General features: G+C 43.9%; 1 protein-coding gene across 6 annotated transcripts in view; it reads left to right on the top strand.

Moving 5' to 3' along the window:
- si:dkey-264d12.5 (myosin-11) overlaps positions 1-10498 on the top strand; it is a 33014-nt gene extending 22516 nt beyond the window's left edge. For 3 of the 6 annotated variants that reach the window (XM_024426735.2, XM_024426738.2, XM_024426737.2), the window contains 4 exons: positions 3089-3225; positions 3440-3572; positions 9668-9729; positions 9874-10498. In XM_024426735.2, the coding sequence (XP_024282503.1) occupies positions 3089-3225; positions 3440-3572; positions 9668-9729; positions 9874-10105 (564 nt within the window). In that variant the 3' untranslated portion in view covers positions 10106-10498. Of the gene's footprint in view, positions 1-3088; positions 3226-3439; positions 3573-9667; positions 9730-9873 lie in introns of those variants that run through there. The other 3 variants (XM_024426739.2, XR_002954144.2, XM_024426740.2) reach the window with 3 other exon arrangements.
- The last annotated feature ends 4233 nt before the right edge of the window (positions 10499-14731 follow it).

Consider the following 14731-nt stretch of genomic DNA (forward strand, 5'->3'; position numbering starts at 1 on the left):
AGGCTCAGGCCCTGGTGAAGAGAACTATCCGTCAGGCAAAGAGGTTATGTTGGCGTCGGTTCTGTGACACCATTGGAAGGACGACACCCATGGGAGAAGTGTGGGGGATGATTAAGAGGATGAGTGGGGTCAGAAGGGAGTGGGATTATCCAGTGTTGACGACTGGCAGTAACAGATGAGAAGGCAGATATGATGGCCAAAGCATTTGTCCAAGTGCATAGCTCAGCATATTTGTCAGAGGAGTGGCAGAGGGGGAGAGAGAGAACGTGAGAGGAGCATCCTGGAGTGCTAGATGGGAGGGAGGATGCAAATGATGCGTTGAATGCACCATTTACCATGGTAGAGGTGAAAAGGGCAATAGGTAAGGCTGGGTTAACTTCACCTGGGGATGATGAGGTGTGCTATGTTATGTTGACCCAGCTTAGTGATGAGGCCCTGGATAAGGTGTTGGTGTTGTACAACAGAGTGTGGGAGGTGGGGAAACTACCAGGCAGTTAGGAGGCAGTAGTGGTACCAATCCGGAAGCCAGGGAAGGACCCAATGAGGCCAACAAGCTATCAGCCAATAGCTTTAACATCACATGTATGTAAGATTATGGAATATCGCCACATCAGAGTGGGTTCAGGAAGGGTAGGAGAACTACGGACCCAGTGCTCTGCTTAGAAGCAGAGGTCAGGAAGACTCAGGTGAACAAGGAGACTGTTGTAGCTGTCTTCTTTGATGTGGAGAAGGTGTATGATATGATGTGGAGAAGGTGTATGATATGATGTGGAGAAGGTGTATGATATGATGCAGAAGGAGGGGTCGTTAATCAAGCTTGATATTATGGCGGTAGGTGGAAGAACGTACAACTGGCTAAAGGATTTCCTGTTTGGAAGGTATATCCAGGTGAGGGTGGGAAAGTCCCTATCAGGCAGCTACCTGGTGGATAACGGTACACCGCAGGGGAGTGTGATTAGTCCTCTGTTGTTCTCAATCATGATCAATTATGTTTACTCTCAGGTATAGCCGGATATTGGGAGGTTGTTATTTGCAGATGATGGGGCCTTATAGAAGAGGGGAAGGAATGTGCCTTACATAATCAGGAAGATACAGGAAGCAATTGATGAGGTAGTGTGGTGGGCATTAATGTGGGGGTTCAGGTTCTCTGTAGAGAACTCAGTGTTCTTTACAAGGAGGAAGATGGGAGATGAGGTATGCTTGAGGTTATCTGGGAGAAACTTGGAAAGGGTGGAGCCCTCAGGTTCCTTGAGGTATACTTTGACACTAGACTGACCTGTGCAGAACACATTGAGAGAGTGGTGGGAATGTGTAAGAACGTGCTAAATGTGATGCGCTGTCTGACGGGGAAGGAGTGGGGGGGCTGGGCGTTCCTCATTGAGGACCATGTATGTTGCATTGATCCGATCTGTAGTAGACTATGGCAGTATAGCATCTGGTTCAGCAGCCTGGACCTCATTGGAAAGGCTAGATGCCATACAGGGGCAAGGACTCAGGATATGTAGTGGGGCGTTTCGGACCTCCCCAGTGGCTGCACTACAGGTGGAGATGGGGGATATGCCATTGCAGATTAGGAGACAGCAGCTGGCACTGAATTATTGGATCGACCTACAGGGACAAGGGATGTCTCATGTGAAATTGATTTCATTGGCTAACCGAGCTATCTGCATTGTGTTACACCCACCACCCGCCAACCCCTCTTTTACGCTACTGCTACTCTCTGTTCATCATATATGCATAGTCACGTTAAACATATCTACATGTACATACTACCTCAATCAGCCTGACTAACCGCTGTCTGTATGTATTGGTTAGAACCTATAAGTAAGCATTTCACTGTAAGGTTGTATTCACCTGTTGTATTCGGCGCACGTGACAAACTTTGGTTTGATTTCACAGGCATGCTGGGAACATGAGCGAAGACAGAACACACGCATTGGGTGGATGGGTAATATCTAGGTTAGGGAGATGGGACTGCATGGAAGGGAGTTTAGTCCAATGGTAGCTATTCCTGTAAATCCACGATGGCTACTCCAGCCTCCAGTAGTTGATCTAGAAGTGTTGGGGAGACTACAGAAAGATAGGGAGGGTGTTGATCCATCTGATTTGTTTAAGAGACGTCTGGAAACTGTGTATCAGGATTTTGTGGCCATTTACACAATGGTTCAAAAGATCCAAGGACAAGACGTACTGGGTCAGGATTTGTAGTGCAGGAACATGGGGTGGCAGTCAGGAAACGTATTACAGATCATCTGGCTGTATATACGGCAGAGCTGATGGCCATTCGGTTGGCCTTGCAGAGGGTGAAGGATGTAGTTACTTGCTCTAATTCATGTGCAGTGTTGATGAGTCTCCAGTCCTTTAGGTCCCGTAGCAGACCAGACCTGCTGTATGAGGTGCTACAAACCCATGGCAGGATTAGACGGATGGGCATACAGACAAGTTTTACTTGGGTCCCAGCCCATGTGGGGATGGAGGGGAACGAGGCAGCTGATATACTGGCTAAACAAGCACTTAGTAGTGAGGATGTTGTAGTTTCAATGATCAAGGCAGAAGCAAAAAGCCTGATATGGACAGTGATGGTGCAGAGATAGCAGGAGCAGTGGAATAGAGATACTAAGAGCAGGCATTTATTTCAAGTACAGAGGAAAGTTGGGGAGGACGGCAGGAAGGGACATAAGAGAGAAGGCCATTTTTTACAAGATTAAGGGTGGGACACAGTTGTGGCTATCTAGCTAAAGTATGAGCCAGGACGTTATACAAATTCTAGCTAGCTAGCAACATTAGCGCAGCAGAGCTAGTTTTGGCTATCTAACAGAACATGGACATACCAATGGGAACAAAGCAAGCAACGCTACAACCCGTTCTGGCCTGGAGTATTTTAACCAGGCTGACGGCCGATGTACTGTGCTATTTGAACACACACAAAAATGACTGCCGACATGCTGGGCAGAGGTACCACGGCCAACAGTCTTGGTGTCTGTCCAAGCCCTAAATCTGCTGCTCCCTCATGTCACACACTCTGGACAATGCCAATTGATGCCATACATGCAAAACAGAACTAAGGAACTTTCTCTGTTTTCTCTAGGAGAAAGAGATGATAGTGAACATGAATGAGGAAAATGGGAAACTGCTGGCAGAGAAGAGGGATCTGCTCGGAAAACTGAATGACGTGGAGGAGAAAACAAACAAGAGTGTGCTTGCTGCCACTACCACTCAATGCAGGTATTCAGAACACCCCTCCCCCTCCCCCCACTAACACCACTCAATACAGTACTGAACCCCAGCAATGGTACTAAACACAGGTACTACTAATCACAGTAATGAGAGTACAGCTCCACCATTTAGCACAGCTACCTAACCTCCTGTAGTGTTGTTAAGTGTTGGGTGTCTCTGGGGAGTGTCTAAGTGTGCTGTTTCCTATCATTTCATTCTCCAGTGTGGATTTCCTGGAGAAGGAAAGCGAGCACCTACAGGACACCATAGTGGAGATGTCCGGTCTGATTCCTAACGGAGCAGCATTGCAGCACGCACTAAAGAATCTCCATAAAGCACGCAGCGCTAATGTACAGGTACATTGGGTGGCGTAGATTATTATTTATTTTTTAAACTTTTTTTGTTTAACTGGGCAAGTCCGTTAATTTACAATGACGGCGTAGGAGCAGTGGGTTAACCACCTTGTTCAGGGGCAGAATGACAGATTTTTTTTTACCTTGTCAGCTTGGGGATTCGATCTAGCAACCTTTCAGTTACTGGCCCAACGCTCTAACCACTAGGCTACCTGAAACCCAGAAATGTGAATTGTTGTTTAAGTTGTCAAAGTAACCAACTATTTAGATTTCCCAGAGTCTGTGTTCTTGGAAAGCCAGTCATAATTGGACTTCATACTTAGCGGCGTTAAAGTTGCAATCTGCAGTTCAAACAATAACAAAGTGGCTCACCCTGCCACTTATTTGGTAAAACGCTCAGGGATGTAACCACTCAAATTCATAGACAGAGCTATGGATGCAAGGTCTGGCCATCCATTGTACATGTGTTTGAAATGATCAAATAAATCAACAACAAAAAAAGCTACCAAAATGACATTTTAATGAACCATGTTTTCAGGTTATACATTCTTCATCATCAGAGGAGTAAAACAATATTGTTTTGGTGCCTGATGGGGTCAGACAATGCAGCTAAGCTCATGAGGAATTTACAAGTTGTATTCTTCAAGAATCAATAGGGCATATATCATGAATTTAAAATAATAAAAAAATTGATAGAGCAATAACAGATTCGCTTTATAGGGGCAATGTAGCTGCTTGTTAGTGCAATTCCACCACTTTACAACGTCATATTCATTATCTCCAGCACGATACCAGTATCTACATACAGTGGAAGTCGGAAGTTTACATACACTTAGATTAGTCATTAAAACTCATTTTTCAACCACTCCACAAATGTCTTGTTTACAAACTATGGTTTTGGCAAGTTGGTTAGGACATCTACTTTGTGCATGACACAAGTAATTTTTCCAACAATTGTTTACAGGCAGATTATTTCCCTTATAATTCACTGTATCACAATTCCAGTGGGTCAGAAGTTTATATACACTAAGTTGACTGTGCCCTTAAACAGCTTGGAAAATTCTAGAAAATGTCATGGCTTTAGAAGCTTCTGATAGGCTAATTGACATCATTTGAGTCAATTGGAGGTGTACCTGTGGATGTATTTCAAGGCCTACCTTCAAACTCAGTGCCTCTTTGCTTGACATCATGGGAAAATCAAACAAAATCCGGCCAAGACCTCAGAGAAAAAAGTTTGACCTCCACAAGTCTGGTTCATCCTTGGGAGCAATTTCCAAACGCCTGAAGGTACCATGTTCATCTGTACAAACAATAGTACGCAAGTATAAACACCATGGGACCACACAGCTGTCATACCACTCAGGAAGGAGACGCGTTCTGTCTCCTACAGATGAACGTACTTTGGTGCGAAAAGTGCAAAACAATCCCAGAACAACAGCAGAGGACCTTGTGAAGATGCTGGAGGAAACAGGTACAAAAGTATCTACAGTGCCTTGCGAAAGTATTCGGCCCCCTTGAACTTTGCGACCTTTTGCCACATTTCAGGCTTCAAACATAAAGATATAAAACTGTATTTTTTTTGTGAAGAATCAACAACAAGTGGGACACAATCATGAAGTGGAACGACATTTATTGGATATTTCAAACTTTTTTAACAAATCAAAAACTGAAAAATTGGGCGTGCAAAATTATTCAGCCCCTTTCAATGCAGCAAACTCTCTCCAGAAGTTCAGTGAGGATCTCTGAATGATCCAATGTTGACCTAAATGACTAATGATGATAAATACAATCCACCTGTGTGTAATCAAGTCTCCGTATAAATGCACCTGCACTGTGATAGTCTCAGAGGTCCGTTAAAAGCGCAGAGAGCATCATGAAGAACAAGGAACACACCAGGCAGGTCCGAGATACTGTTGTGAAGAAGTTTAAAGCCGGATTTGGATACAAAAAGATTTCCCAAGCTTTAAACATCCCAAGGAGCACTGTGCAAGCGATAATATGGTAATGGAAGGAGTATCAGACCACTGCAAATCTACCAAGACCTGGCCGTCCCTCTAAACTTTCAGCTCATACAAGGAGAAGACTGATCAGAGATGCAGCCAAGAGGCCCATGATCACTCTGGATGAACTGCAGAGATCTACAGCTGAGGTGGGAGACTCTGTCCATAGGACAACAATCAGTCGTATATTGCACAAATCTGGCCTTTATGGAAGAGTGGCAAGAAGAAAGCCATTTCTTAAAGATATCCATAAAAAGTGTCGTTTAAAGTTTGCCACAAGCCACCTGGGAGACACACCAAACATGTGGAAGAAGGTGCTCTGGTCAGATGAAACCAAAATTGAACTTTTTGGCAACAATGCAAAATGTTATGTTTGGCGTAAAAGCAACACAGCTCATCACCCTGAACACACCATCCCCTCTGTCAAACATGGTGGTGGCAGCATCATGGTTTGGGCCTGCTTTTCTTCAGCAGGGACAGGGAAGATGGTTCAAATTGATGGGAAGATGAATGGAGCCAAATACAGGACCATTCTGGAAGAAAACCTGATGCAGTCTGCAAAAGACCTGAGACTGGGACGGAGATTTGTCTTCCAACAAGACAATGATCCAAAACATAAAGCAAAATCTACAATGGAATGGTTCAAAAATAAACATATCCAGGTGTTAGAATGGCCAAGTCAAAGTCCAGACCTGAATCCAATCGAGAATCTGTAGAAAGAACTGAAAACTGCTGTTCACAAATGCTCTCCATCCAACCTCACTGAGCTCGAGCTGTTTTGCAAGGAGGAATGGGAAAACATTTCAGTCTCTCGATGTGCAAAACTGATAGAGACATACCCCAAGCGACTTACAGCTGTAATCGTAGCAAAAGGTGGCGCTACAAAGTATTAACTTAAGGGGGCTGAATAATTTTGCACGCCCAATTTTTCAGTTTTTGATTTGTTAAAAAAGTTTGAAATATCCAATAAATGTCGTTCCACTTCATGATTGTGTCCCACTTGTTGTTGATTCTTCACAAAAAAATACAGTTTTATATCTTTGTTTGAAGCCTGAAATGTGGCAAAAGGTCGCAAAGTTCAAGGGGGCCGAATACTTTCGCAAGGCACTGTATATCCACAGTAAAATTAGTCCTATATCGACGTATCCTGAAAGGCCGCTCAGCAAGGAAGATGCCACTGCTCCAAAACCACCATTAAAAAAAAGCCAGACTACGGTTTGCAATTGCACATGGGGACAAAGATTGTACTTTTTGAGAAATGTCCTCTGGTCTGATGAAACATAAATAGAACTGTTTGGCCATAATGACCATCGTTATGTCTGGAGGAAAAAGGGGGATACTTGCAAGCCGAAGAACACCATCCCAACCGTGAAGCACGAGGGTGGCAGCATCATGTTGTGGGGGTGAATTGCTGCAGTAGGGACTGGTGCACTTCACGAAATAGATGGTATCATGAGGGAGGAAAATGATGTGGATGTATTGAAGCAACATCTCAAGACATCAGTCAGGAAGTTAAAGCTTGGTCGCAAATGGGTCTTCCACAGGACAACAAGAAATTGTTTGCAAGCAAGGAGGCATACAAACCTGACTCAGTTACACCTGCTCTGTCAGGAGGAATGGGCCAAAATGAACCAAACTTATGGTGGGAAGCTTGTGGAAGGCTACCCAAAACGTTTGACCCAAGTTAAACAATTGAAAGGCAATGCTACCAAATACTAATTGAGTGTATATAAACTTCTGACCCACTGGGAATGTGATGAAAGAAATAAAAGCTGAAATAACTCATTCTCTCTACTATTATTCTGACATTTCACATTCTTAAAATAAAGTGGTGATCCTAACTGACCTAAGACAGGGCATATTTACTCTGATTAAATGTCAGGAATTGTGAAACTGAGTTTTTAAATGTATTTGTCTAAGGTGTATGTTAACTTCCGACTTCAACTGTATGTGAAAACAGCACGTTTCTATCAAATCAAAGTTATTGCGAATGTAGCGAAATGCTTGTGTTCCTAGCTCCAACAGTGCAGTAGTATCTAACAGTGCAGTAGTATCTAAAAATGATTCACAACGATACACACACATCTAAAAAAAAAATTAAAATGGAATTAAGAAAAATATTAATATTAGATTGAGCAATGTCGGAGTGGCATTGACTAAAATACAGTAGAATAGAATACAGTATATACATATGAGATTGGTAAAGCAGGATGTACACATTTAAACATTTATTAAAGTGATTACGGGATTCCAAGTCTATGTATATAGGGCGGCAGCCTCTAAATTGCAGGGTTGCGTAACCGGGTGGAAACCGGGTAGTGATGGCTATTTAACAATCAGATGTCCTTAAGATAGAAGTAGAAGCTGTTTTCAGTCTTTCGGTCCCGGCTTTGATGCACCTGTACTGACCTTGTCTTCTGGATAATAGTGGGGTGAACAGGCAGTGGCTCGCGTGGTTGATGTCCTTGATGATCTTTTTGGCCTCCCTGTGACATCAGGTGCTGTAGGTGTTCTGGAGGGCTGGTAGTTTGCCCCCAGTGATGCATTGATGCTGGCCGACAGGATGCTCTCAATTATATATCTGTAAAGGTTTGAGGGGTTTAGGGGCCAAGGCCAAATTTCTTCAGCCACCTGAGTTTGAAGAGGCACTGTTGTGCCTTCTTCACCACACTGTGTGGGTGGACCATTTCAGATCGTCAGTGATGTGTACGCCGAGGAACTTGAAGCTTTCCACCTTCTCCACTGCTGTCCCGTCGATGTGGATAGGGGTGTGCTCTCTCTGCTGTTTCCTGAAGTCCACAATCAGCTCCTTTGTTTTGTTGACTTTGAGTGAGAGGTTATTTTCCTAGCATCACTTTCCCAGGGCCCTCACCTCCTCGTCATTGTTGGTAATCAGGCCTACTACTGTTGTGTCTTCTGCAAACTTGATGATTGAGTTGGAGGCTTGCATGGCCATGCAGTCATGGATGAGCAGGGAGTACAAGAGGGGGTTGAGCACACACCCTTGCAAGGCCCCTGTGTTGAGGATCAGCGTAGTGGAGGTGTTGTATCCTACCTTCACCACCTTTGGGCAGCCCATCAGGATGTCCAGGATCCAGTTGCACAGGGCAGGTTTCAGACCCAGGGCCCCAAGCTTAATTATGAACTATTGTGTTGAATGCTGAGCTATAGTCAATGAATGGCATTCTTACGTAGGTATTCCTCTTGTCCAGATTGGATAGGGTAGTGTGCAGTGCGTTGGCGATTGCATCGTCTGTGGATCTATTGGTGCGGTAAGCAAATTGAAGTGTGTCTAGGGTATCAGGTTAAATAGAGGTGATATGATCCTTAACTAGCCTCTCAAAGCACTTCATGATGACGGAAGTGAGTGATACGGGGCGATAGTCCTTTAGTTCAGTTACTTTTGTTCCTGTACCCAAGAAAGCAATGGTGGACACCTTGAACACTCCAGCCAGCTGGCCTGCGCATTCTCTGAGTACGCGGCTACGGATGCCATCTGGGCTGGCAGCCTTGCGAGGGTTAACATGCTTAAATGTCTTACTCATGTCGGCCACAAAGAAGGAGAGCCCACAGTTCTTGGTAGCGAGCTGCATCGGTGGCACGGTGTTATCCTCAAAGTGGGCGAAGGTGTTTTTTCAAAACCTGCAATGAGTTTCTAGCAAAAGGGAGGTTATTTTCTTATTCCCCACGTCACTGTGAATCACATAGAAACACACCGTTTTCACACATGTAGACACGGGTATTGTGCTGGAGATTATGACAGAGGTTGAATCATGATGGAATCGCACTTTAAGGTAGTCAACAAACAACTCCAGTTGTGCGTTCAACATTCTCATGTTTCCACATGTTTTCATGAGCCTAGACTTACCCTGGATGCATTCTTGCTATATGGAATTTATTTGATGATTTAAGTCCCAAAACACAGCACTGCACAGAACAGAGCGAGTTTAATTGATTGTGTGTGTATGATGATGGATAAAGTTGTGGCTGGAGAGTGCTAGCTCGGTGTGCAGGATATGGTTCAAAGTGAGGTTGACTTGGAAGTGGGATTTTGCCTCACCATAACATGCCACGTTTCCTTCTTTAAAAAAAAATCAGGAATCGAAGAAAATGTCTCATTTTGAGAGCATACTGCTAACGTCTAGCCTTCTGGAAACCAGGTAGAGAAACTTCACCGTTTTTTTCCAAACCGCCATTGTCATGAAAGGATACTGTGTTCACTTTAACAGAGTATCTTACATGCAATCTTTGTTGCACTTTCCTCAAAGTAAGACACTGTATTGAATGTTTTCTGTGGTCAACAGAGTTCTGCCTGGAGCATTTGACATGAGAAGCCATTTGGACAACATCTATAGGTGCAAGGCCAGTCACACAGAGGAAGCCACCTCTCCACGCTCTTCACTCACCTCTTCACGCTCTACCCTGACCACGCAGCCTGTGGAGATGGGCTATCTGAACCTGACCTCATCCCCAGGGTTGTGGGACAGCAATCTGAACCTGACCCCCCCTCTGACCAGGGCTGACCACAACCTCTGACGCACTGAGCACGGACAGTGATGAGGTGTGAGGACAGACAGGCAGATACAACCAAACTTAAGAAGGGAATGCTGCAATGAATAATACCATGACAGGACTAGTTGTTTTATTTTTAAATTACATATATTCTATGAATTGTGGTTTAAGTCTATTTAAAGTTCATTTTGTGTCATGATATAACTTTTGATATTTTCACATTGTCAGTATTTAAAGGGGCAATCAGCAGTCGCTATGTCCACTTTTGGACTTAAATGAATGACATGTATCCATTGATTCTTCAAGAATATAACAAATGCCTCTTGAGCTCAGTTCAACTGTCATTCAACTGCTTGTTTTACTCCCAATGTTTGTAAACAAACACAAAACATGGTTAAAACTATAATTTTGATATCATGGATGGTCAATCCTTGTATTCATAGCTCTGTCTATAAATTTGAGAGAGGTCAGATTTCTCCAGCCCCATTGGTCAGCTTCTTACCAAAAAGGGGTGGGCAGTGTTATGTTTGTTCCTTATATAATGACAAACCGGGGCGTGGGTTTAACTACTTTTAATGAACATATACTTCAGCTAGAAAACTCCATATTTAGCCATGCAAGGCATTCTTCAACCCCCTGCCCCCCACATAGCCTGCTGGGTAATGTAGTCTAAATGTTATTAACACATAACAACACATCTTCCTTCCTTTAAAAGGAAACTACTTTTCTGTGTAACTACACATGTCACATCACATTTGTTTACTCAACCTGCATAACACGTCATTTTCAATAACAGATTTCTTTCCTCCCAATTAAAAAAAAAAATTTTTTTTTAGCAATTCTCAATAAGCCTTTCAGGGGCTCTGACAGTCCTTTTTGGTCGTTCTGCTGAAGTGCTTCCTGAAACAGTTGTGGACAGCGCTCATTGTCAGTCAGGGTGTTCTGACTGAATTGTCCATTGCTAAAGGCATTTGACGCTTCAGCAGTATCCTCCTGATGATCCTCAGTCCCTTGAGTGAATGGCTGAAGCCTTAGATCCACTCTGTTTCGTCTCAGTTGTGATCCACACTCCGTTTGGATCTTATAGGATCGCGGTGCAACTTCTCTCTGCACACACCCTTGCTGCATCCAGATTCCCGTGGTGATGTCTCAGAGTCGTACCTGATCTTCAGGTTTCAGCTCAGGTAAGTGTCTTGCACTTTTGTCGTGTCGCTGTTTTTGTTTGTCTTTCTGTTGTTCCTTCACGAGTTTGACTTTGTGAGGACCTCTGGATGTTAGCAAGTCCTCATGGATGGGTAGGTTGGTTCTGATGCGACGAAAAATGTTGACTGAACTCTCTGCTAAGCCGTTGGACCTTAGGTAGTTGGGGCTGGAGGTGTCGGAATCCCCAGTCGTCAGTGAATGATCGGAATTCGGAACTTGAGAACTGCGGGCCATTGTCTGAGTACAGTTCAGACGCAGCTCCATGTCTTGCAAAGACTGACTTCAGGTAGGTGATTACAGCTTTGCTGGAGGTAGTTGGCAGTGTTGCTACTTCAGGGTAGTTTGAGTAGTAGTCGGTAACAACAATGTGACTTTTGCCATTGCAGTCAGAAAGGTCAACTCCAACTTTGTAGTAGGGTCTGTTGGGTACTGGATGAGGCATTAGCGGCTCTGCTTGCAGCTTTGGCCTGTAGGTGAAACACAGTTCACACGAAGCAGTGGTCTGGCTGATTTCCTGGTTCATTCTTGGCCAGTACATTACTTCTGGTGCTCGTCGTTTGCATTTTTCCTCACCCAAGTGGCCCTCGTGTATTTTCTGTAGCATTTCTTTGCGTAGTGTCATGGGAATGACAATCTTGTTGCCTTTGAACACTGTCATCCACAACGGTGAGCTCTGCTCTGCACATCCAGTAATCCTGTATTCTCCTTGGACAGTTATTTTTCTGTGTGGGCCATCCTATCAGTGTTGTTTCTTTCAACTCTGTCATTGTTTGGTCAGCTGTGGTCTCTCTTTTGATCTGCTCCATTCTCTCAGAAGACACAGGAAGTGATGCTACCATCATGTCAACGTAGGCCTGAATCTGTGTTTTTCTGTGTGACGAAGCTCTCCTTGTCTACTGCTCAAGAAAGAGTGTTCGGCGGCGAACATGAACTTTCCCTGGGTATAGATCATCATACTTTTGCAGTCTGATCAACATTCTCTGGATTCTCATTGGATAATCATTCAGTGGCTTAGACATGATTGACACCAATGGTTTGTGGTCGGTTTCTACTTCGAAGTCTCGTCCGTAGACGTATTGGTGTAACCTTTCGCAAGCGTATGTGCTCGCCAGTAGTTCTTTCTCTATTTGTGCATACCTTGTCTCTGCGCCTGTCAAGGCTCTGGACGCATAAGTGATGGGTTGCCATGTGTCGTCATGCTGTTGCAGAAGAACTGCTCCCAGGCCAAACTGTGACGCATCCTTGTGCTTTTCTCTGGATCATAGAACCTGAGCACTGGCTCTTCTGTGATTGTCTTCTTTAGGTTTTTGAAGCAGTTTTCCTGTTCATGGGACCATTCCCATTAATTTTTCTGTCCCAGAAGACATCTGAGTGGAGCGGACTGTGCTGACAGTTGAGGTATGAACTTTGCAAGGTAGGTGATCATGCCCATGAAGTGTCTCACGTCGTCCTTGTTCTTTGGGCGCTCCATGTTGTTGATGGCTGATATTTTCCTCGGGTCTGGTTTGACTCCATCCTCTGAAAGTATGTCTCCCATGAAGGTAAGTGTTTTCACACCAAACTCGCATGTGTCCTTGTTTAGTTTTAGGTTTACTTTCCGTGTCAGGTCCAGCACTTGTCTCACTCTCGCATCGTGTTCTTCTTTTGTGGACCCCCAGACGATGATGTCATCCATCATGGTCTCCACTCCTGGAATGTGCTCAAAGATCATGTGGATTGTCTTGTGGTAGACCTCTGGCGCTGAGAGAATCCCATATGGTAGAAGAAATCTTTACCTGCCCTCAGGTGTGTTGAATGTGCATAGCCTTGAGCTTGCATCATCTAGCTTCATTTGACAGAGTCCTGATGAGGCATCAAGCTTACTGAACGACTTTGCTCCAGCAAACTGCGACATTATCTCTTCTCTGGTTGGCAACTTGAAATGCTCTCTCTTGATTGCTTTGTTGAGATCTCTCGAGTCTAGACATATCCTGAGATCACCGTTCTTTTTCACCACAATAACCAGTGAGCTTACCCAGTCTGTAGGTTCATCCATTTTTGTGACGACGTCCATCTTTTCCATGCATCCGAGTTCCTCTTTGAGCTTTTTCCTCAGTGCAAATGGAACCTTTCTGCATGCATGCACAACTGGAGTAATTTTGTCATCAGTACATATTTTGTGTTCTCCTGGTAAACATCCAAGACCCTCAAACACATCCTCATACTCAGCCAGTAGTGATTATTGGTCATTTTCAGTCTGTGATGTCACTACATACACTTTTTTCAACAAATTGAGCTTTTCACATGCATTGATTCCTAGAATAGGCTGTATACACTTTTCCACAACCAGCAGCTGTGCTCTGAACTGTTTTCCTTCATGCTGTAAAGTTACTATGCAGCTTCCTTTGACTGGTACGTTCTCCCCAGTATAACCTGTAACCTTCATTTTCACCGGGTGTATTTTGCTCTTCACCTTCAGTGTTTTGTAGTCATCCAGCAATAACAGGTTTACCTGTGCTCCAGTATAAAGCTTCAATTGTATTATGGTTTAATTCACAGTCAATGGCACAATCCATTCAGCTTTTACTGCATTGCATATTTCCACAGAATCAACAAAGAATTCTTCAATCTCCTTGATTGTGTGAACCTTTTTCTTTGTAGCCTCAGCTTTGCAGCATTTTGAGAAATTATTATTTTTCCCACATGATTTGCCATATGCAGGGCAGTTTTTGGGCTTGTGGATAAATCCACATTTATTGTTTTGATTTCTCTCTTTTGCTTGTTTTTGTTTTGTAAGGTGTTGTGTGTGTGTGTGCGTGGTGCTCCTCTCTTTTTATTTCATACACTGACGTCTCATCCCTGCACAGCTCTTTAGCTTGTGCTCTGGTGGTTTCAGCTGCCCGACACACATTCACTGCTTTATCCAAAGTTAAATCTTGCTCACGCAGGAATCTCTCCTTGAGACCATTATCAAGTATGCCACAGACTATCCTGTCTATCACTAGTGAGTCTTTCAGATTTTTTAATTCACATGTTTTGCTCAGTGTTCAGCTCAGCCAAATACTGGTCAAAACTGACTCCCTGTTTCTGAACGAGAGAAAAACTTGTATCTCTCAAAGGTGACGTTCTGGCTTGGTACAAAGTACTCCTCTAATGTATCCATTAGCACAATGTCAAGTTTGCCTCGTCTTGCTAAAAGCGATTGTAAATGTCCAATGCATCCTCTCCAATAACATGCAGAAAAATGGAAGCTTTCAAATTGCCATCTCCCCCTGCACCACTTGCCGCTAGGTAGATATTGAATCTCTGCTTGAAACGTTATTATTATCAGCTAGATAGCCTGTTAACTGCATAGGAGTAGGAGGACTAAGCCTATCCATGATGGAGAACAGGAACAGTGTCAATTTCTCTTACTTTCAGTATGTTGCTCATCAACTTGCTCGTCAACAGAGTCCAATGCAGCCTCGC

Source organism: Oncorhynchus tshawytscha, linkage group LG07 (genome assembly GCF_018296145.1).
Source record: "Oncorhynchus tshawytscha isolate Ot180627B linkage group LG07, Otsh_v2.0, whole genome shotgun sequence".
In the NCBI taxonomy this organism is placed as follows: domain Eukaryota; kingdom Metazoa; phylum Chordata; class Actinopteri; order Salmoniformes; family Salmonidae; genus Oncorhynchus; species Oncorhynchus tshawytscha.